The sequence below is a fragment of the Natator depressus genome, chromosome 2 (genome assembly GCF_965152275.1).
Source record: "Natator depressus isolate rNatDep1 chromosome 2, rNatDep2.hap1, whole genome shotgun sequence".
Lineage (NCBI taxonomy): Eukaryota > Metazoa > Chordata > Testudines > Cheloniidae > Natator > Natator depressus.
In genome coordinates this window covers 221929024-221952564 of record NC_134235.1, presented here as the reverse complement: position 1 = coordinate 221952564, position 23541 = coordinate 221929024, and the positions used below count along the sequence as shown (strand labels likewise).

At 43.9% G+C, this 23541-nt stretch overlaps 1 protein-coding gene across 8 annotated transcripts in view; it reads left to right on the top strand.

The window, feature by feature from the left end:
- ADAM22 (ADAM metallopeptidase domain 22) overlaps positions 1-23541 on the top strand; it is a 192118-nt gene that overhangs the window by 93198 nt on the left and 75379 nt on the right. For all 8 annotated transcript variants that reach the window (XM_074945972.1, XM_074945969.1, XM_074945967.1 and 5 more), the window contains exon 5: positions 20871-20953. In XM_074945972.1, the coding sequence (XP_074802073.1) occupies positions 20871-20953 (83 nt within the window). The remainder of the gene's footprint in view (positions 1-20870; positions 20954-23541) is intronic.

Below are 23541 nucleotides of genomic sequence, written 5' to 3'. Positions count from 1 at the left end.
ATCCAATAAATCACAATGTATGCAAGTTGTAAACATGCTGTACATATGTTATGCAAAACAAACCAACCCAGCCTTTGGCCAAAACGTTTGAAGTGGAATGTAAATCCATATTTAGGCACTTAATTAAGTTCTTGATCCTACACCATTGAAGGCACTGGGAGCTTTGCCACTAAGGGTACGTCTACACATCAAGGAAAAACCCGCAGATGGCCAGTGCCAGCTGACTTGGGTTCATGGGGCTCGGGCTGTGGGGCTGTTTCCTTGCTGTGTAGACTTCTGGGCTTGGGCTGGAATCCAAGTTCTGGGACCTTCCCACCTCGCAGGCCCTAGAGCCTGAGCCCAGGCATCTACACAGGAATGAAAGAGCCCCACAGCTCAAGCCCCATGAACCCAAGTTAGCTGGCACTGGCCATCCATGGGTTCTTCTTTGCTGTGTAGACATATCCTTAATTGTTCAGGATCATGTTCAGACTCTTAATAGCTTGATTTGCAAAGGTACTAACTCCCTATAGCTCCCATTGACCTCAGTGGGACCTGTGGGCACTTCTCAAAATCAGGCAACTTACACCTAGTCTACACTATGTAATCAGGTGGATGTAAGTCACCTTGCGTCGACCTAGTTGTGCATATGTCTACACATAAATTTGTCTCTCACCCATGTAAATTCTCCATTAAGCCAATATTGTAATCCCACTTCCCTGAATGGTGTTGAGCTAAGGTAGATGTATTGAGGTTGACGCAATGTGAAATATGTGTTAATTATGTTGACCCTAATAATCCTCCAGCAGCTGTCCCACAATCCCACCACTGACTGCTCTGGTCACAATTGTGAACTCCACTGCCCGGGGCTCATAGAGCCTGGAATGCCTCCACCCCTCATTTAAAACCTGTGACTTTTTGAAATGCCTTTTCCTGATTGTCTAGCTTGGAGAGCACACCTAGCAGCTCCCATTGTTGTGTGCAATTGCCCAGCTAACCATGCTGGCTGCACGTTGCAGATGCACTTTGGCTTGGAGTAGACAGGAGATATTGGATCTCCGGGGCCTGGTTGGAGAAGAGGCCGTGCAAGCACAGCTACGGACCAGCCCTAGAAACATAGACATCTATGAGCAGATTGCACGGTGGATGCAGGAGGAGTATGACAGGGATCAGCAGCAGTGCTGCATGAAAGCAAAGGAACTGCAGCAGGCGTATCAGAAGGCGAGGGAAGCCATCAGTAGATCCAGTGCTGAGCCGCAGACCTGCCACTTTTACAAAGTGCTGCATGCCATACTTGGCAGAGAACCCACTACCACCATGGATACCTCAGAGGACCCAGAGTCACAGGCCCTGCCATGAGCCAGGATCTGTTTGAGACTCCAATTCAGTCCAGTCAGTCCCGGATATCGAGCATGGACGAGCCCGATGCAGGGAAAGAAAATGTAGGTAAGTGCGTAAATTTATTTCCCATAACAGTGATGGTGCTCCCAACTTACTAGGGCACAGCTATCGACTTTTCATTAATTTGCTTGTACTACAAGAGGTTGTGTAACCTGTGGGCGGGTTAGAGTTTACTTCACTGCCCTAAACCCCAACTCCCATAGAAAAGCACCTGCAGACCCAGAATTCAGGCTCTAGGGATTTTCATCAAGAATTGAACAAGGTCAACCTCCCCACATTCAAAGTTCCAAAAGAACAAAAGGAATGAACTTAATTCTTAAGTACTAACTTTATAAAATCTTATGATAAAGAAACAAATAATTTTTACAACATAACATGGCTATTTTATAAGCAACATACATTATCTTCACAGTTATACAAAAACAAATAAAGAAAACAAATTAAAATCTAAACAGGTCAGTCCCTACAGAAACACAGTGAGAAGAAACTCAGAGTTACCAAAAGCTTAGGTTGAGTCTCAGTTAGTCTTGATCACCAAATGTAGACAGTTTGCTGAGTCAAAAACAACATCTTCTCTCCACTTGCTTGTAGGAATCTTCAGTTGGAATCCATGTAGACTCTTCTGCTGAAATCACTGCTAGCCAGTCAGCTGATTAAGCAACAACTCAGTTTAACACACACACACCCCCGCTGCAAAATGCTTCACAGTCAGCAAAAACAGCCTGCTTTCTGCTCCTGTGGCTCAGCTTCTTCCAGCCCACACTGGGCACATGGCCTTTTGTAAAGCAGCTGCCCTGACCTCTTGCCCTTGTGGAGTCTGAATTCAGCAACAGGGAACCTACTGAGCACACCCAAAACTACCACACCCAATTCTAGAAACTTCTGAGTGTGGAGAGCTAGTTGTGCATCTGCCTAGCAACAATGAACCAGACCCAACTCATTCCTATCCACTTCCAACAGATCTCTTAGGTACATGGGTTACAGTAGCAGTACAACAAAAAGGGGTAGAGTTGTTATCTGCACCTATAGATTTAGGCGGGGTAAGCTATGAGGAGCAGTTTCTTTATGTAAACAGGGACATCCCTTGAATCTTCCGGAGACATCTTGATGAAGCTTTCACGGAACTACTCTGAAATCCTCTCCTGAAGGTTTCTAGGGACGGTAGCCTAATTTCTTCCTCCATAGTAGGACACTTTCCTGTGCCAGTTGGCAATAACTTTGGCAGGCACCATTGCAATAAACAGAATAGCAGCTTATGGGCCCAGACAGCTTCAGGACGCCAGCTGCTGGGCTCTGTGCCTTTGTTGCCCCCAGGAGTGAGCTATCAGCTAAAATCACCACTGCCTGTGGAAAATGGTACCAGTGTTCAGTGTCCATTTCATGCAACTGAGCAATTCCCTCCTCATTTCTCTCACCCTTGGTGGGCCATACGCCCCACGGCTGGAGCTGTAAGTGGTGCTGTGCACAAGCACTCTGATGCAGAAGCATGTCTTGTTTAAAACTTTAGAGTAACAATAGTACCTCTGTCTGTTTTATTTGTAGCTGTTGACATTGTGGCCTTTAGGGGTTCCCTCTCCACACCTGTGGAACACCTGAGCCAGATGAGGAGAAATAAGAGGACTCTGGATGACATGTTCAGTGAAATCCTGCAAGCCAGTGCTGCAGACCATGAACATAGAATCATAGAATATCAGGGTTGGAAGGGACCTCAGGAGGACATCTAGTCCAACCCCCTGCTCAAAGCAGGACCAATCCCCGACTAAATCATCCCAGCCAGGGCTTTGTCAAGCCTGACCTTAAAATCTTCTAGGGAAGGAGATTCCACCACCTCCCTAGGTAACGCATTCCAGTGCTTCACCACCCTTCTAGTGAAAAAGTTTTTCCTAATATCCAACCTAAACCTCCCCCACTGCAACTTGAGACCATTACTCCTCGTTCTGTCATCTGCTACCACTGAGAACAGTCCAGAGCCATCCTCTTTGGAACCCCCTTTCAGGTAGTTGAAAGCAGCTATCAAATCCCCCCTCATTCTTCTCTTCTGAAGACTAAACATCCCCAGTTCCCTCAGCCTCTCCTCATAAGTCATGTGTTCCAGTCCCCTAATCATTTTTGTTACCCTCCGCTGGACTCTTTCCAATTTTTCCACATCCTTCTTGTAGTGTGGGGGCCAAAACTGGACACACTCCAGATGAGGCCTCACCAATGTCGAATAGAGGGGAATGATCACGTCCCTCGATCTGCTGGCAATGCCCCTACTTATACATCCCAAAATGCCATTGGCCTTCTTGGCAACAAGGGCACACTGATGACTCATATCCAACTTCTCGTCCACTGTAACCCCTAGGTCCTTTTCTGCAGAATGGCTGCCTAGCCATTCGGTCCCTAGTCTGTAGCGGTGCATGGGATTCTTCCGTCCTAAGTGCAGGACTCTGCACTTGTCCTTGTTGAACCTCATCAGATTTCTTTTGGCCCAATCCTCCAATTTGTCTAGGTCCCTCTGTAGCCTATCCCTATCCTCCAGCGTATCTACCACTCCTCCCAGTTTAGTGTCATCTGCAAACTTGCTGAGGGTGCAATCCACACCATCCTCCAGATCATTTATGAAGATATTGAACAAAACCGGCCCCAGGAACAACCCCTGGGGCACTCCACTTGATACCGGCTGCCAACTAGACATGGAGCCATTGATCACTACCCGTTGAGCCCGACAATCTAGCCAGCTTTCTATCCACCTTATAGTCCATTCATCCAGCCCATACTTCTTTAACTTGCTGGCAAGAATACTGTGGGAGACCGTGTCAAAAGCTTTGCTAAAGTCAAGGAACAACACGTCCACCGCTTTCCCTTCATCCACAGAGCCAGTTATCTCGTCATAGAAGGCAATTAGATTAGTCAGGCATGACTTGCCCTTGGTGAATCCATGCTGACTGTTCCTGATCACTTTCCTCTTCTCTAAGTGCTTCAGAATTGATTCCTTGAGAACCTGCTCCATGATTTTTCCAGGGACTGAGTTGAGGCTGACTGGCCTGTAGTTCCCAGGATCCTCCTTCTTCCCTTTTTTAAAGATGGGCACTAATTAGCCTTTTTCCAGTCATCTGGGACCTCCCCCGATCACCATGAGTTTTCAAAGATAATGGCCAATAGCTCTGCAATCACATCCGCCAACTCCTTTAGCACTCTCGGATGCAACGCATCCGGCCCCATGGACTTGTGCTCGTCCAGCTTTTCTAAATAGTCCCGAACCACTTCTTTCTTCACAGAGGGCTGGTCACCTTCTTCCCATGCTGTGCTGCCCAGTGCAGTAGTCTGGGAGCTGACCTTGTTCGTGAAGACAGAGGCAAAAAAAGCATTGAGTACATTAGCTCTTTCCACATCCTCTGTCACTAGGTTGCCTCCCTCATTCAGTAAGGGGCCCACACTTTCCTTGACTTTCTTCTTGTTGCTAACATACCTGAAGAAACCCTTCTTGTTACTCTTAACATCTCTTGCTAGCTGCAACTCCAGGTGTGATTTGGCCTTCCTGATTTCACTCCTGCAAGCCCAAGCAATATTTTTATACTCATCCCTGGTCATTTGTCCAATCTTCCACTTCTTGTAAGCTTCTTTTTTGTGTTTAAGATCATCAAGGATTTCACTGTTAAGCCAAGCTGGTCGCCTGCCATATTTACTATTCTTTCTACACATCGGGATGGTTTGTCCCTGTAACCTCAATAAGGATTCTTTAAAATACAGCCAGCTCTCCTGGACTCCTTTCCCCCTCATGTTATTCTCCCAGGGGATCTTGCCCATCAGTTCCCTGAGGGAGTCAAAGTCTGCTTTTCTGAAGTCCAGGGTCTGTATTCTGCTGCTCTCCTTTCTTCCTTGTGTTAGGATCCTGAACTCGACCATTTCATGGTCACTGCCTCCCAGGTTCCCATCCACTTTTGCTTCCCCTACTAATTCTTCCTGGTTTGTGAGCAGCAGGTCAAGAAGAGCTCTGCCCCTCGTTGGTTCCTTCAGCACTTGCACCAGGAAATTGTCCCGTCCATTTTCCAAAAACTTCCTGGATTGCCTGTGCACCTCTGTATTGCTCTCCCAGCAGATATCAGGGTGATTGAAGTCTCCCATGAGAACCAGGGCCTGCGATCTAGTAACTTCTGCGAGTTGCCGGAAGAAAGCCTCGTCCACCTCATCCCCCTGGTCTGGTGGTCTATAGTAGACTCCCACCACGACATCACCCTTGTTGCTCACACTTCTAAACTTAATCCAGAGACTCTCAGGTTTTTCTGCAGTTTCATACTTGAGCTCTGAGCAGTCATACTGCTCTCTTACATACAGTGCAACTCCCCCACCTTTTCTGCCCTTCCTGTCCTTCCTGAACAGCTTATATCCATCCATGACAGTACTCCAGTCATGTGAGTTATCCCACCAAGTTTCTGTTATTCCAATCACATCATAATTCCTTGACTGTGCCAGGACTTCCAGTTCTCCCTGCTTGTTTCCCAGCCTTCGTGCATTTGTATATAGGCACTTGAGGTAACCTGCTGATCCCCCCTCTTTCTCAGTATGAGGCAGGAGCCCTCCCCTCTCACGCGCTCCTGCTCGTGCCTCCTCCCGGTATCCCACTTCCCCACTTACCTCAGGGCTTTGGTCTCCTTCCCCCGTGAACCTAGTTTAAAGCCCTCCTCACTAGGTTAGCCAGCCTGCTTGCAAAGATGCTCTTCCCTCTCTTTGTTAGGTGGAGCCCGTCTCTGCCTAGAACTCCTTCTTGGAACACCATCCCATGGTCAAAGAATCCAAAGCCTTCTCTCCGACACCACCTGCGTAGCCATTCGTTGACTTCCACGATTCGACGGTCTCTACCCAGGCCTTTTCCTTCCACGGGGAGAATGGACGAGAACACCACTTGCACCTCAGAGGGCCTGGAGCATGAATATTGCAGACTGTATGGACAAAGAAAGGCTGGACAGGAGAAAGGCCCAGAAGTCAGAGAGGCAGATGCACCAGGACATGATGAGGCTTCTCCAGCAGCAAACACAGATGCTGTAGATTCTTGCAGACCTTCAGGTTCAACAATCCTGGGCTTGCCTCCCTTTGTAGTCCATGGAGAACTCCAGCATAGCACCTCCCTACAGACGACCCTCAAAATTACATGTAGTGTCAGGGGCTGAATCCCTACCCTACTCCTCCACACTGGGGGACATTAAAGACAACCACAGTTTCACATACACCTACGTATGATAGCCATGGTTGATGTATGTGCAGCTAAAATGAACATTAATGTTCTTTCTGCTTTAAGCTCTGTTTCATAAGTTTATTAAGGTTTTAATGTATTTGCTTTGAACTTGCACAGAATTTTTTGAAGTATTTGTTACTCTGTTCAACTCTATTGTTTGGAAGATAATTCATCTTTATTAGTTCCCAACATATACTGCAGAATACTTAGTGGGAGTGAAAGCACCCACTTATTGCTGTACAGAGTGACAACTCATAGAATCAATGACAAACAGTGTAATAATCATAAATGTACAGCAAGCACCACAAAATTAATAGGTGCCCTGTCAGTGATATTCACAGACGTGCACCAAGCACCACACAATTCTTAACAGGCCCCTAAACTGCAGGACCAGGTAGAGCACAGTAAACCACAAGACGTTACTGTGGGTCGCTGTTAAAGCGCTCTTTCTAAGCTTCCCTGAGTCGTATAGCTCCATGTTGAGCTCTTCTCATAGTGCTTGTATCTGGCTGGTCAAACTCAGCAGACAGCGCCTCCACTCCCCACTGGCAGCAGCTTTTCCCACTGTGCTTCACAGATATTATGCAGGACACTTAGTCTCTAAGGTGCCACAAGTACTCCTTTTCTTTTTATAACCCTTGGGATATTTTACACACTGAGGTCCAATCCTGTTTGTAAACAACACCAGTGATCCTTCAATCTACCAAAAGCATATTCAACTGTCATTCTGCACCTACTGATCTGGAAGTTGACTGTTTCCTTGGTGCTGTCGAGGTGGCTAGTGTATAGTCCCTAAAAGCCAGGGGACTAGTGGGTAGGTTGGGTCCCCCAGGTTCATTATTGGCATTTCAACATCACAAATGGTAATCCACCAGTTGGAAAAGAAAATCCCTGCTTGTAGCTTTCTGAACAGTCCTGTGTTCTTAAAGATGCAAGAATCAAGCACCTTCTCTGACCAGCCAACCTTGATGTGGGTGAAATATCCCCGGTGATCCACCAGCGCTTGCATAATCATAGAAAAATAGCCCCCTTCGGTTGATATACTCTGTGGCAAGATGGTCTGGTTCCAAAATAGGGATATGAGTGCCATCTATTGCTCCACCGCAGTTCAGAAACTTCGTTGTTGTAAATCTATCTATTATATCCTGCATGTTTGTCAAAAGTCACAGTCCAGTATAGCAGGAGATGATTAATAGTCCTGCACGCTTTGTGACAATGGTTCCCACAGTGGATTTTCCAACTCCAAAATGGTTTCCCACTGACCAATGACAATCTGGCACTGAAAGTTTCCACAGTGTGATTTCCACGTGCTTCTCCACTGTCAGTGCAGCTCTCATTCGCTGAAGGGCTGTGTTGAACTCCACACGCAGATCCAGGAACGTGGCCTTGTGCGTCTGAAAGTTCTGCAGTCTCTGCTCATCATACAAACGTGCATTACAATGCGATCCCACCAGTCAGCACTCGTTTCTTGGGCCAGAAGTGGCACTCCACCATTTGCAGCAGCTCCATGAATGCCACCAACAATCTTGAACTGGTTCTCGCTACATCTCACAGCAGTCTGCCCTCTAGGAAATCATCATGATCCCCGCAGCTTTCCTTTTGGCTCTGCAAATATTGGAGGATCACGTGTCCTGTGGTTGCAATGCTCATGACAATAGTGCAGAGCTGTGCAGGCTTCATGCTTCTGTCAGAGATGGTGGACAGCTACAAGTCCCATGTCAGTTTGTAGGATTTTCAAAATAGGTGTGAAAATTATGGGAGTGAGATGCCATTATAGGGTGGAGAAAGTTGCATGAATGGAGCTTGAACCTGCCATCCCAATCACCCTGTTTGACTTGTTTCTGCCTCACCATGCATTGCCAAAACTTCCCAAAAAGACAGAACTCTAGATGGTGGCCCATACCTTCCCATGGTGCACTGCACTGTGTGTCAAAACAAACACTCCTGGAGAGTATGTGCGGTGCTGACACAATGAACCAAGTATGCATGTGCACAAGCGATATACTAACTGTGGCAGCTCTATACTGACGTAACTTGAGTTGGCTAAAGTTTGTAGTGTAGACATGTCCTTAGTTAAGTTTCTCAGTGTGTATTTAGGTACCTAGCTTTAGGCACTTAAAAGTTTTAATGCATGTTAATGCAATTGAAAGGTTGAGATTTTAATTGTGTAAAACTCAGAAAGCAACTTTAACTCTCCTTATTCATATGTTTCAAAGGGTTGCATGGCTGCTCCTGTGTCTCCTGTCCCTCCCCGTTCACCTCCCTGCTCCAGGCACTGCAATCTCTGGGATTCCAGTACCACTAAGCTTTGGCCCAGCCATCATGACAACGGGAGCTCGGATAGGTCACATTTGAGTGAGTGGCGCTGCAATGCCATGAGTCAGGTCACAACTCCACTTTCACAAATTTAGTCCAATCAATGGGATGGTGCCAAACCTGAGCAGCACTGCAACCCCAGAGATTGCAACACCTGAGTGGAGAGTCAAACCCAGCCAGCCCCACAGTACAGGAGCTGCCACTGTGCAGTGAGTGCCGGGCAGGATGCAACTGAAACCACATCAGGGCTTCCACCCCCAAACTATTTAGTGGGTTGCGACAGTCCATAAAGATTTACAAGCGGGACCTGAGCCCCAAAAGGTTAAGAATCAGTGGGTTAAAGAGAGCTTATGGATACAGTTAGACCCACCCCACTGTACCTGCATCCAATGCCAGGCCATGAGGGAGAAGAAAAGGAGAGAACCTGGCTTAGTTCAGGGCTGACTGGTAAAGAGGCAGGAGATGATGCTCCCCTCACGTAGGGAGGCAGCTATTAGTAGCCTGATAGCTGGGATAGCTTCTGGGACTGGGGAAGAAGCAGTGCATCCCTGACTGAGGGAAACAGCTAAGGAGACCAAGGGACACCAGCAGTGAGCAGACTGCATGTGACTGAACTATAGAAACATTGTGGGGTAGGGATTAGGTGTCACCACTTTTATGTCTGCTCCACCCAGAGGGACCTCAGACTACAACAGGATGCCACAACAGGTCCACAAGGGGTTGCTGCTCGAGTTGCGCCACTACAGACTGTTTGGACTATAGGGTCCATGCCCCAAACTGAGGTAGGAAGTAGCCCAGGGCCGTGGACTTACACACTCTGCCAGGAGGATCCTTGTGGCATTGCTTAACACAGGGCCCTTGGTTGGGAGCCAGTGGGCAGGAAGAGCCTGAGTCCCTCTACCACACCTCTTTAAGGACTGAGGCACCTCCATCAGGGAAGCAAGGGGCTGGAAGTCAGGCATCCCAACCACTAAGCTGTCTGCTCTTCTGAGCACCATGATACACCTCTCTTCTATTTGATGGAGAGATTTAAAAATCAGATTTCTGCAAGTTTCCCCAAAGCCCCTCTCCAGTACTTATACAGTCCCAGAGCCCTTTCCCATACATATAATATACAAGCTTTTTCCCCCACAGAATTTTCTATAGCTGCATTTGTTTTGACAGAGCTTTAAAATTTCTGCACACTTTCAGTTTCTCTGAAAATCTTTTGTTTAGACGTGTTATTCTACCATATTACAATCGGTATGATTTGTGGAAGGACTCAGGTTTCCTGTTTTAATTTAGTTTACATTATAGAGAGAGTTCCTTCTGAGTTTAAGTAAAATGTACTCTTCTCTGTAGGGCACTGGGGACTAATGTAGCTCAGTCATTCCGCATGTTGCGCCTTCTCTACCTAATGGTACTTCGGGGTTGTAAGTGGTCTTAAATACAAGACTTGGGAGGGGAAAAAAGATTAAATTATTACTAGTTTACATTCTATGTGCATCCTGCTATGGGAATATGAAAACTTAAACAGCAGCAGTTGTCAGCTGTAGTCTTGTACTGAATCGCATTTTTTAACATATTGGCTAGAAAGACTCTTAGATCATGACTCATGTAGGATCGTGTGGGTTTGATTACCCTGTCCTCCCTCTTTTAATTATTTCTCTTCTACCAAAACCTGGTATTACAGGGTACTCTATTTACTGCTGGGTGGTGTCCTCCTCTGGTGATTAGCACCACCAGGTTCAGTGCCTCCTTTCTCCTCTTCTACCATTGCAGCGCTCCTCTTGCTCATGGAGTCTCAGTACAGCTACTTTGTGACTCAGCCCTCCAGACAGGACACAGTGATTCCCCTTCTGGAGGAATCTTTCAAAGTCTGTCTGCCCAAGAGCCATGCATCATCAAGCAGCATCAGTCAGCAGCAGTCAAGCCCTCATGCCTGATGCCCTGACCATGTCACTGCTGTAGTAACTCAGTCTTCCCATTCACTGCCCCAAGCAGTACTACTCAGTGGTAGATAATGGGGGAACCCAGTCCCACCCTCTGCTCTGGGTTCCAGTCCAGGGCCCTTCAGCAAGAAGTTAAGATCTGGGTCTTCACCAACCCTACTGCTCTCTTCCGTGGACTACTTCCTACCATGCTTCTTTAATCTTCTCCTTCATCAGCCTTCATAGTCAGACCCTTCTCTCTTAGGCCTGCCAGGTAAACCATTCCTCATGGATTCCTGTTCCTTTTCTCAGAGGCTCCTATCCCCTTCTTCCTTACCTCTGGGATAGGGACTGCAGATTTCCTCCCTGCCACCTCATGCTATTGGCAGCCTCCTGCTTTGTAGAAGCCCCATCTTTTCCCTCACCGGTGAGCTTCTTGCTAATTAGCACCCTGCATATAGCCTAAATCTCCCTCATTTGCAGCTTAATTGGCTGATTGGGTGCTCTTGGCCTAATTCAACTCTTTCAGGGCCAGTGTGGAGCATACATCCCATCTTACCTAGCAACACATTTTCATTAAGAGGACATTTTTTTCAGTGCTTATAAAATAAGGCATGAAGAGGAGAGGAGGGAAGAGAAGGGGAAAAAAAACAGGGAAGTGAAGGGTGTGAAGAGTTTAAAATATATTCTGGCATACTGAGGGTGGAATCCTGGCCCCATTGAAGTCAACAGGAGTTTTGCCAATTACTTCAGTAGGATCAGGGTTTCACCGCTAGTGTTAGTCACTTCACACTGTTCCTTTCCCCCACCCCCACCCTCAGCTGCCTGAAGCAGCGGGAGCATTCCAATGATATTTCCATGTTATATGTGTCATCCATAGACGTTGTAAAATGGCTCAACACATCCCATGTTTTGTTATCTCGGTTTCCTAGAGCCACTAAACCAGCACATCATTATTTCATGTGGGGACTTAAAATTTCTAGATTGGGGTTCTCAAACTTCATTGCACTGTGACCCCCTTTTGACAACAAAAATTACTACATGACCCCAGGAGTGGGGACCAAAGCCTGAGTCTGCCTAAGCCCCGCTGCCCCGGGTCAGGGGGGAGGCAGGGGAAAAGCCCAAGGGCTTCAGCCCCAGGCAGGGGGCTTGTAACCTCGGCACCAGCAAGTCTAAGCTGGCCCTGACGACCACATTAAAATGTGGTAACGACCCACTTTGGGGTCCTGACCCACAGTTTGAGAACTACTATTCTAGATGCAGTTATAAGCGGTTGGATATTCATGTGGAAGGAGCAAGAAGGGACTTTCCATCGCTCAGAAATAATGAAGAGTCAGTAAGTAAATTCTGCTTGTGTTTTTAATCCCTTCCTCCTCCATTGTACACAGGGCTTTCCCCTCTTCTGATTGGTAAATGTCTGCATATGTGCGTGCGTGCGGGGGTTGTCTTCTGAGTGGGGTTGCATGTTATGTAGATTCCTGGATGGAAAGAGAAAAAAAGTAATTGCTGAAAGTCTAGGCTACATCTACACTACACACCACTGGTAGGGCACATATAGCTACATGCCTCAGTGAAAAGCAAGCTGCGTCCATGCTGCGGTGTAGCTACACATGACAGTGAAAGGCTCTGGCACGATGTGGAGGCAGCAGGGAAAGGTTCAGCAGCTCCCTTTCACTGCACTGAGGCCTCCCCACTTCCAGAACCTTTCCCCAGAGTCTCTCCCTGCAGGGGGAGAGGGCTCCAGCCCCTGGGAGGCAGTGGGACCCTGCACTGTGAAAAATAGCATTGTAGGTGAGGAGACACGGCTTGGGTGAGTAGAGAGCCATGTTGGGTACGTGGTTGAGTACATACCCACACCCTTCAGGTGTGTCTTTACTCACTTAAGCCATGCCTCACCATCTACACTGTTATTTATACCCGTGCTAGGGACACTGTCCGTGCATGTACCCTATATGCTGTGGAAAGAAGCATGCAGCATCGGCATGCCCTTAGGGTTGGGTTGTGCCTGGCTGTTGTGCTGGGGCACAAGAGTCCTGGAGGGAAGCACAAAGATTCTCTCACGTTGTGCCTTGAAGCGCTCATTCCTTTCTTCCTACATTCAGAGGCACAGAAACCTGGCACAGTGTGATGGTCCTTGTGATAATCCAAGTGCAGGAACTCCATGAAGCTAGGGGAGGGATAGCTCAGTGGTTTGAGCATTGGCCTGCTAAATACAGGGTTGGCAGTTCAATTCTTGAGGGGACCATTTAGGGATCTGGGCCAAAAATTGGGGATTGGTCCTGCTTTGAGCAGGGTGTTGAACTAGATGACCTCCTGAGGTCCCTTCCAACCCTGATATTCTATGTCTGTGGCGCTAGCCACAGTAGGAAGGAAGCTGTAAATAGCCCTGTTCTCATCTGCTTTAGGCAGGTGTTACTTAAAATCATTTTCTCTAACATTGAATGACAGTGAGTCAAGAGGCTGCCAGATGCTAGTGCAGTTCCCTGCCCAGATGGCAGTGTGCTGACTAACAAGGTAGCCGGACATGCCCTAAAGCTGAATGCACAGAGAATGGTATCTGTAGCTTTTGGCCAGTAAACACAAGACCTCATCTGAACTCAAAGATCTAGTCCAATAGCAGATGCCTAATGTTGAAAGCATCAGTCATAAACCACGTACAATATGGCAATTGGTGCAACTGTGTGTTTTTATGTACTTTTAAAAGACTATACTTATCTTTTAAAAGAATGCTGCCAACAGCCTTGAAATGCTTTTACAGGGAGAGCTTCAGTGGTGATAATGAGGCTGTATCTTTAATGGTTCTAAAACTCTGTCCTAGAGTCACTCACTACTGCACTTTGACTTCAAATTATGTTAATACCTATGATAAATGCTTAGCTTCCAGGAGCCTCGTTTGCAAAGTCCATAACCTATTTTAAGAAAAAATAAAATTTCCTGAAACTGTTTTTCAGTTTTATGAGATTCTAATCTGAACCCTTGTTCATGGCCAATATTGATTTCCCTTTGTAAAAATTTAAACAATTGGGAACTGTGTAGATATCTGAAAGGCACATTATCTAGCAGCTGGTGTTGGATTAAACTTTGTGGAAGCCTCAAGAATTTGTAAGTAGAACTAGCTACTTATTGGAGGGCAGGAATTGTAAACCCAATGAACCTGCAATGGCTGGCACTTTAAAAAGGCTAATCATTAGCTAGCTGGTCACAGATAATAGAGCCATTGTTAGCTGGTCCTTTAGGAGCTCTCCTCTGTAAAGAAAGGGGCACTCTACCACTAGGAACAGAAGTAGAGGACCCTCTCCTCTCCTTTGGACTACTGAGTGTTAAAATATTAGTATACAGAAGCTAATGAGAGGGAGGTCATGCATTTTTGGGCCCAGTAATGCTGTGTATTAATGGCTATACCTCTCCTGGTTGAAGGGAATTTTTTTTGGAACGGCTTACTGGAGCATTCTGGAAATGAGAGCTGTTGCAAACAGATGACTGGGAGTCCTTAGCTTCCTAGTATCTCTGAGGAGCTAAAAATAGCAAAGAACCATTGTAAATAGCTGTAGCTCTCGAAAGCTTATGCTCAAATAAATTTGTTAGTCTCTAAGGTGCCACAAGTCCTCCTGTTCTTTTTACTCTCCATTGAAGACGTGGAGGGGAATCTAAGTTGATTACTAAGGATTTTCCTCTTGAATACAGTTTGGGTGTCCAGTTCTTACTTTTTACTTCTTATTTTTTTCATTCTTTGTGAATATTGGTTAATGTGCTTCTCATGTTCCTTTTGATATTTATTTTTAAAAGGGTTGGGGATAGATGTTTTTTTCCAGTTTACTTTCACTGCTAGTACTACGGCCTACTTGTTTTCCAGCAGCCACTGCCACTCTAGTTGTTGGTAGGCCTCAGAGCTATGACTGCCAGAAAACAGAGACCTGATGAAGAGCTCTGTGTAGCTTGAACACTTGTCTCTCTAGGTCCAATAAAAGAGATTACCTCACTCACATTCTCTCTCTAAAAATCAGCATACTGTGACTGGCATGAAGCTAAGAGGTTGGCAAGAAGATGGCTGTAGCAAGCTGGCATGCCAGGGGCTCAGCTGGCAGTAGTTCGGAATTCTGTGAGCAGTACCTAACCAACGGTAATAGCAGATTATGCATGAAGGCCGATGTTTGGGCACAGCTTCACTCCTGCCCAGGTGGTTGACCTGTCTGAATGGGTCTTGCCATTGCATCATTCTGATGGCTTTTGCAGAATATTATGGCAGCTTTTAGTTACCAGGAACAATTGACTGCCACAGCCACTCCTGCTGCGTTGTCCTGACAGGTCACCATGGTGGGTCAGCGCAGAGGACCTGCATCTGACTGAAGCAGCAAAGGAGAAGAACAGAGTGCCACTAGCAGAGAGCTTGTTCAGAACTACATTGATTACAGCCTGGGAAGTGGTTACATTCATGTGAAAAAGGCAAAAAAAAGTTGTACTTTTTCTTCACCATAGCATTAGACAAGACTCTTCCAGCAGAAATGTTCAGATGGGGAGGCAGGATATAACAGGCACTGTAACAGAACTGACATTTTCTCACTGTGAAGAATTTTCAACCTAATTTTCTAATAAGATCTACTCGCTCCAGACTGACCTGACTAATGTCATAATATTCTAGCAGCAGGCGAGAAATGCTGCTAAATTCCACTCGATTTACTAGCTGATGTTCTTGATACATTGGGAGAGCAATGAACTAGACCCGTCTCTAAACCTGGTTGATGAAGACCAGTGGAGAATTTGTTTTATTGATGGGGGTTATTAATGTTTCCTTTGAGACAGCAGGGTGGTATTGTTGGGAGCAGGTGTACCTTTGATTAAGAAAAATAATCTCTTGCCACTGCATACTGAACTGTAATTGCCAAGGCTGTTAATTTTTCCTTTTTGAAAAAGGCTAATGATCAAATGGCTCTGGGACTTCAAGAATTTCCTCAGCAAGCATTTGCTCCCTGTGGGCATTCAGGTGCAGAGTGCTGCAGGGTTCCATTTTGTCATCATCTCTTCTTTTCTGTCTGTCGGTCTGATTAGGTGAGACTGACAGGCTCTGAGGCCCTGGTTTAAGAGAGTCCTTAAGGCAAGATATGTGGTTCACAAACACAGATTTTTTTTTTAGTGCACCGGGGACACACACAGACAACAAATATTTCCAGATACACATGTAGATCTGCCTAGATTTCTTTTGACCTGCTAGATTGTCTCAGAGCGGAAGAAGTGAGCCCACAGTAAAGTCGCACCCCCATGTCAACACGTGTGACGTTATTGACATAATCTGGGACCATATAGATCATTGTTGCAATCAAGGTCCTGTAGTGGCACCAAATCTTGTATAAAGGGGGTCAAATGAGGTATCTAAGACAAGGTTTTGGTTTGCTGGTTATGATTATGCTGTCCATATGTGTGTATCATTTTGTAGTTAAAGTTGTGAATATTGGCTCTATACTGTCTGTATTTCAAACTTGTGCTATGCTTTTGGGGAACATGCCAGACAAGTTGGTGTCAGCTCTGCCTAGCCTGCTTGACAGCCCATTAAGGACTATCAGCTATACAAGTGACCCATTGAGAGAAGGCAGACATGCCTTGCGACTCAGCAAGTTATGCAGGGACATGCCTATGGACAGAACTCTGAGGTTTTTCCATGCCATGTGATGGACAGCTTGTCTTTGGAACAGAGAAAGAAAGACCACATGCAAGAGAATATTAGAAGCTGCTGCAGCTCCTCCATCTTGTCTTCAATCCTGCTTCTTACCTCTGGAGGAACTTTGCTACACTGAAGCTTTGAACTAAGCTATGCAGCAAGGTATGCAGGGACCAAGGACTGAAACACCCATCCCAGCTGTGGATGTACTCCAGAGACTTGATTTGAACCTGCAGTTTATTCTATCACTTGAAAGCCTGAACCAAGAACTTTGCCATTACTGTAGGTAATTGATTCCATTTAACCATTCAAGCACTCATCTATATCTTTTTCCTTGTATGAATAAACCTTTAGATTTTAGATTCTAAAGGATTGGCAACAGCGTGATTTGTGGGTAAGATCTGATTTGTAGATTGACCTGGGTCTGGGGCTTGGTCCTTTGGGATTGAGAGAACCTTTTTCTCTTTTATGGGGGGATTGGTTTTCATAACCATGTGTCCCCATAACGAGTGGCACTGGTGATGATACTGGGAAACTGGAGTGTCTAAGAGAATTGCTTGTGTGACTTGTGGTTAGCCAGTGGGGTAAAACCAAAGTCTTCTCTGTCTGGCTGGTTTGGTTTGCCTTGGTGTGCACAGAAACCCCAGCCTTGGGCTGTAACTGCCCTGCTTTAAACAGTTTGTCCTGAATTGGCATTCTCAGTTGGGTCCCACCAGAACCAGCATTGTTACAACATGTAAGCCAGAATGTTCCATAGCTGTAAAAAATATGGGCACAGGAGTGAAGATATCTGGGTTTTATTCTTGGCTGTGCCAGAATTTGTGTGATCATGGGTAAATTGCAAAATTAACTGATCTGATTTAATTAAATAGAGTGGAATCTCCAAGGTATGTTATCTACAGACAACACCTTTAAGTCTGTTTATTTCTCTCTTTTCCAGATTGATAGATAGAAAAATTATTTCTTCCACAGATATGTTATGGGATAATTTAACCGAAAAGCTATGAAAAAGCTGGGAGTGCTATCATGGGACATTTATTTGATTCTCATTAAGGAGATCAAACCCCCTTTTTGAGCCACGTGATTCATGCTGGCTCAGAGTTTTTGCATGAAAAATGTTCTTCTTGGTTATACAGATTTCATTTTGTAGAATAAGTGAGCCTCAGGCACTAGTGCAGATACACATTACACTACATTGTATGAGGATAAGCTCATCTTGACTAGTTTCAGAGTCTTGACTAATTACCAGAATTCTTTCCAGAAGTAGTTAGAATCCATTTGACGCCATCAATCATCTTTCCAATATTATTCTCACACCCATGCACATGTTCCTGTAATACTTTGCTACAAAAATGATATGGTAAAAAATCTTTTAAATGCCATAGGGTACGGTCTTTAGAAAATCCATCTAGTTTATCATTTCTTTTGACATGAACTCATCAGGGTAATTTTTATTACATGTATTATGTTAGTGCCTAGAAGCCCAAACCAGGATGATGCCCGGGGCCCCATTGTACTAAGCACTGTAACAGACAAAGGAAAAGATGATTCCTGCCCCTAAGAGCTTACTGCACCTAATAAAGAAAAGATGCAACAAGTGAATGGCTGTAATAAATCGTTGGAAGGAGTAAGGCAGAATGAGGCAAACAATAAGAAGAGCATATGTTTACGTAGGCCAGATGTGCACAGCTAGATGGTTCTGAGTCAGATAAATTGTATTCTTATAATAAACTGTAAGATATAAATATGATAGATATCAGCAGTCCCTCCTGACCATGTATCTAGATATAATCAGTTGGCAGTTTCCTGTAGACATCTTGGTAGACATGAATCCTGGGGAGTGATTTGTTGGGGACAGGCTAGTGGCTTTACAGATTAATACAGGGAACATATGAACGGGGAGCCTGAAGGAAAACATAGAGGCGTGAGAGGCGTTGACAAGCAGTGGAGGCTGCCTCTGTTAGTGGAGTGGAGAGAGTGAAAGGTGACACAATAAAATACCAGAGCAGATAAACAGGAGATAAAATTGTGAAGCAACTTAAAAGCATGTTAATTATTATTATAAATATATATAAGTATATTGTATTATTATTTGTTATTAATGACCTGGATGTAGGAACAGCGAGCATACTGATCAAATTTGTAGGTGACACAAAGCTAGGGAGGTTTGCCAACACTTTGGAGGATAGAGCTAAAATTCAGAGGGATCTTAATAAATTGGAGAACTGGGCTATAGACAACAAAATGAAATTCAACAAAGACAAATTTAAGGTGCTACTTAGGGAAGAAAAACCAAATGCCTAAATATAGAATGTGGGATAACTGGCTTGGCAGCAGCACTGCTGAGAAGGATCCGGGAGTTGTGGTGGATCACAACCTCAGCATGAATCAACAGTGTGATGCTGTTGCAAAAAAAGCAAATGCAGTTTTAGGTTGCATTAAAAGAGGCATAGCATGCAAGTCACGGGAGGTGATAGTACTGCTCTACTAGGCGCTGGTTAGGCCTCAACTGGAGTACTGTGTCCAGTTTTGGTCACCAATGTATAGCAATGATGAAGAGGAACTGGAAAGGATCCAGAGGTGAGCAACAAAGATGATCAAAGGGATGGAATGCAAACCATATAAGCAAAGGCTGAAGGAACTGGGTATGTTTAGTTTGGAAAAGAGGAGATTAAGGGGGGACATGATAGTGGTCTTCAAATACTTGAAAGGCTGCCATAAAAAAGGTGGAGAAAAGTTGTTCTCTCTTGCTACAGAGAGCAGGGCCAGAGGCAATGGTTCAAACTACAGCATAGCAGATTTAGATTACTTGTCAGGAAAAAATTCCTAACTGTAAAAATGGTAGGACAGTGGAACAGACTGTCTACGGCAGTCATGGAAGCTCCTTCACTAGAGGTTTTCAAAAGGAGACTGTATAGCCATGTGTCTTGGGTGGTTTAGACGCAACAAATCCTGCATCTTGGAAGGGGGTTAGACTAGATAACCCTTGTGGTCCCTTCTAACTCTGTGGTTCTATGATTCTAATTGAAAATTTGCCAGAAGGATAGTCTTTGTAAAATGAAGCAACAAACAAGCCAGATATTAGTAGGCCTTCAATCTCTCTAATCATATATTAGGTTTTTTTTCCTGTGGCAGCCATCATCATAGTATCTGAGCACTACCTTCAGATTCATGGTACTGTACATTTCTAGGTTTACACAATGGCATCAAAGTCCCTGTATCAGCCAACAAAACATGAAGGAGAAGAATTTCAAAAGGGACTAGTGATTTTTGGTGCCCAAACTCCAGGGACCTGACTTCCAGAAAGTGCAGTGCATACACCCTCTGAAAATCAGACCCCTTTACAGTGTCTCAAGTTGGGCACCGAAAATCACTAGTCCCTTTTGAAATTCTTAGTCTGTATGATCCTGTAGAAAACAAAAGGGGATTTCCTTGTCACATCCCAAAAGCTACTAACATACTCTTGTTTTATTTTTTAAACTTCAGTTAATTTAGTGTTGGTGAAACAGCTGTTATAAATATACTTTTGAAGGGTAGAATCTGAGAGCATTTAATTTCACATGGTAAGTATGAACAGCAACTTTGGCTTATGGCTCTGCATCACTATCACCCAAGTGATTGCCAGCTCATGAAGACAAATAATCATGCTTTCCATCTCAGTAAATACACTTAAATATTTGCACTCCTGGATATGTAGGGGTGGGGTAGGTTGTTCTTACTGGGGGTAGGGGGGAGGACATGTTTGCTACCAGAAATTAGGATGAGCTCTAGTGTTATTGCTTTTAAGGCCCGTCTCTTTAAGTCGGCCGTCGACAAACAACAAAACAGCATAATGACCTGGGTGAGTTTCTCCTAGGAATCAGCAATTAAGTTTGATTCCAATGGGAATAATGATCTAAGATGTAGAAGACTTTTTCAGATAGAAATAAGGTTATTCATATTTTGTATACAGTGTCTAGACTATACAGTGATGGGTGCTTTGCAGATACATATGGCTAGACAGACATAAGGTGAAGACCTGACTCAGGCAAAACTTTCCCTGACTTTGATGGCAGTTTTGTCAAGTAAAAGACTGCAGGATTTGGCAGGTGTGGTATATGCCCTGCTTACAGGAAAAAAAAAGATAAGTGTTAATTTTCATTGCACTCTTTTATCATTTGATTATATACCATGTTTCCTTTAAATTCAGAGCACTGGGGACACTTATGACTAATTCTCTTTGATCTATTTGATAAGAATGTCCTCTGCAGTTTTCTCTTGACTCTGAATGATTGTGAATTGTGGGCACCACCCCGGTAGGCGTGGCAACATAGTCATAGCACAAGCCATGTTTGACAGGACATGCGTATGATATTATGCGACATGATGGATTCACAGTCTCTATTTTCAATTGCAGGGAGGAGAGCATTGCTATTACCAGGGCCAAATCCGAGGAAACCCAGAATCATTTGTTGCCTTGTCAACATGCCATGGACTTCAGTAAGTTTCCCCAGGTTATTTTTTTAATGGCCTGTATGTAATTTCTTAAAACAAGTACAAATTCTAGAGTAAAGGAATTACTAATTGTTTTCTTATTGCAGCAAAATATTAAACATTTTACCCTCCCTCACAAATTATGGGTTGAATTTGTACCTATAAAAATCTTGGATTTTTACAAGTAGTTTACAGAGTGCCCGAGTTGGTTTTTATTAAGCACATAGATACACTGGTATTGTGTAATACCATTTTTTCAAGTTAAAACTAACTTACAAATAAATAAGCTAGGGTGAGAGCAACCCAAAATATTCCTTTCCTAGGGGAAAAAAAACAAACCTTTCTAGATGTTACTCTTTAACTATTTCAGAATATGCTTTGCTCTTTCCTGATTACTACAATGAGTAGATGGCATATTTCTCTTCTATTCTGACCCCATTTACAAAACAAAACTGAGACAGTGAAGTGGGGGTTTTCAAGTCATTTTTCTTTTCTTTCACAGAGGCACTGATCTTAGATATTTACCTACTGATTGGTACTTAACATATATGGAAATATATTTGTAAATCTGAAGGAAAGGAGTGGCTCTTAGATGGCAAATTGAAAACTTTGCATGATTTTAACAATATTTTGTACTTAATAGCACCTTCCATTTGAGGATCTCAAACAGCTATACAAAAATCCCAAATAGCCCCTCTCAGGGTTTGATTCATAGTTTTGGACCGGTTCAAAAAGATTCCTGGCCTGATTTTCAGAGGTACTAAGTAACTGCAGCTTCAGGGGACTTCACTGGGAATTACAGGCTCTCCCCTGATATTGAGGTCAGACATTGCTTGAAGGATCATGTGATGAATGGTAAAAAGATAGGAGCACTCAACAATTACCTTATGCTTCTCTTTTTAACTCCTGCTTCACTGAAAGGCAGGCACGTATCTGATGGGGATTTTCATTGATTCGATCCTTTTCCTTCTCCAATAGTTCTGTAAATTCTGTATCAGACTTCTATATTTTCCGTTAGTTTCTTTTAGTTACATTTGTTGGGTTTTGTTTTTATTTTAGCATCACTGCAGTCTTCTGTCTGATTATTTGTATCATAATGCTTTTATCTCCTTTGTAATCAAGATTTAGGAGTGAGGACTAACCCAAGAAATCTGACTTCAGGTTCTGTGCTGAAGGTGAATCTAAAAATAGTAGCATTTTAGTGCATTCTGCAGAGATTTAACAGCATGACTTCCATCAGTTGTGATCCATTAGGTCTTGGATTATAGTCTGTGACCCCTGTTAACTTTCAGGGGCTTAGGGAAAAAGGGAAAAAGAGACTAAAAAAATTCCTTTCTGGCCTTTATTTGGTGCTTCGTTCTTCAGGATGAAACCCTCTCACTGTATTCTCTCAGTGCTTAATTATCAGTGTTGGTATCTTCTAAAGCAGCTACACAACTAGAGTGATGAAGAGTTGTTATCTTTTCCTTTTTTGTTCAGCCCTCTTAGGTACATCTCTTTTTTTCCTTTTAGGGAGGAATCTTCAAATACCTATATACGTATATCAGCAACAAAGATCAATAGATTCCTATTTCACAATAGGGACAGTTTGAAACAATATAAGAGGTTGGAGTGTTCCTGGACCCTGTATGAGAATGCAGTGTTTCCTTAATAAGTCATGTTAAACTCAGGTGCGACACAGCATCATCATCATCATCTGTATAATCTTTTAAATAGTGCTTTTCGTGTGTAGACCTCAAATACTGAATAAGTACTGCTGATTCACGATGGCATTTAATTTCATTAACTCCAACCAGGATCTGGAGTATTTCTCTGGAGCAGAGGAAACTGGGGGCTATTACCATCTAATAAAGTCTGTAGGGCTGGTTCTATGGTGAACTTTATGGGTTGTAATAGCTGGAGAAGATGCCTCTAAAGGAGCAATAAGCTCCATGTTCTCCATATCTAGGATTTATTCATTTATTCATTAATTCATTAATTACATAATAACATTAACTCAAGCCTTTTCCTCTGCTTAATACATCCTCCAGGTCCCAGCCTATAACAGCTATATTATTGGTGGGTGGGTGTAGATCAGGTGCCAAGGTTGATGCCAGAATTGTTTATTTAACTTTATCTTGTGATTTTTTTAGCTATTAATACCTGCATTCTTTTTAGGGATGTCTATCTCTCGTTCGGTAAATTAATAAGGTAGTGGGTTCAATGGTGGAATCCTCATAACTCTTAATTTTCTTTCTTTTTGGTAGTTGCGTTGAAGAAGCAATATACTTCTGTGGCCTTAACTCCTAGTTAGCCAAGTTTTTATTTGGGATGTCCAGTAGCCACAGTCTACAGTGGGTTAATGCAGAGATTCAAACAAAAATATAACATTTTGAAAAAAGCCACACTCATTATTAGGATTTCTAGTGTCCACATTTCTTCTTAAATTTAGCTCTTGGGTTCATGTTCCTTACAGAAGAATATAGAAATAAATGCAAAATAACTTGCCATTTTCATTTTGTTTTCTTCATTGCAGTCAAGTGATGTAAATATATCTATTACCTGTTGGGAATGTTGGAGTATAGGAATACAGTATTGAATCTCTTTCAAAGAAT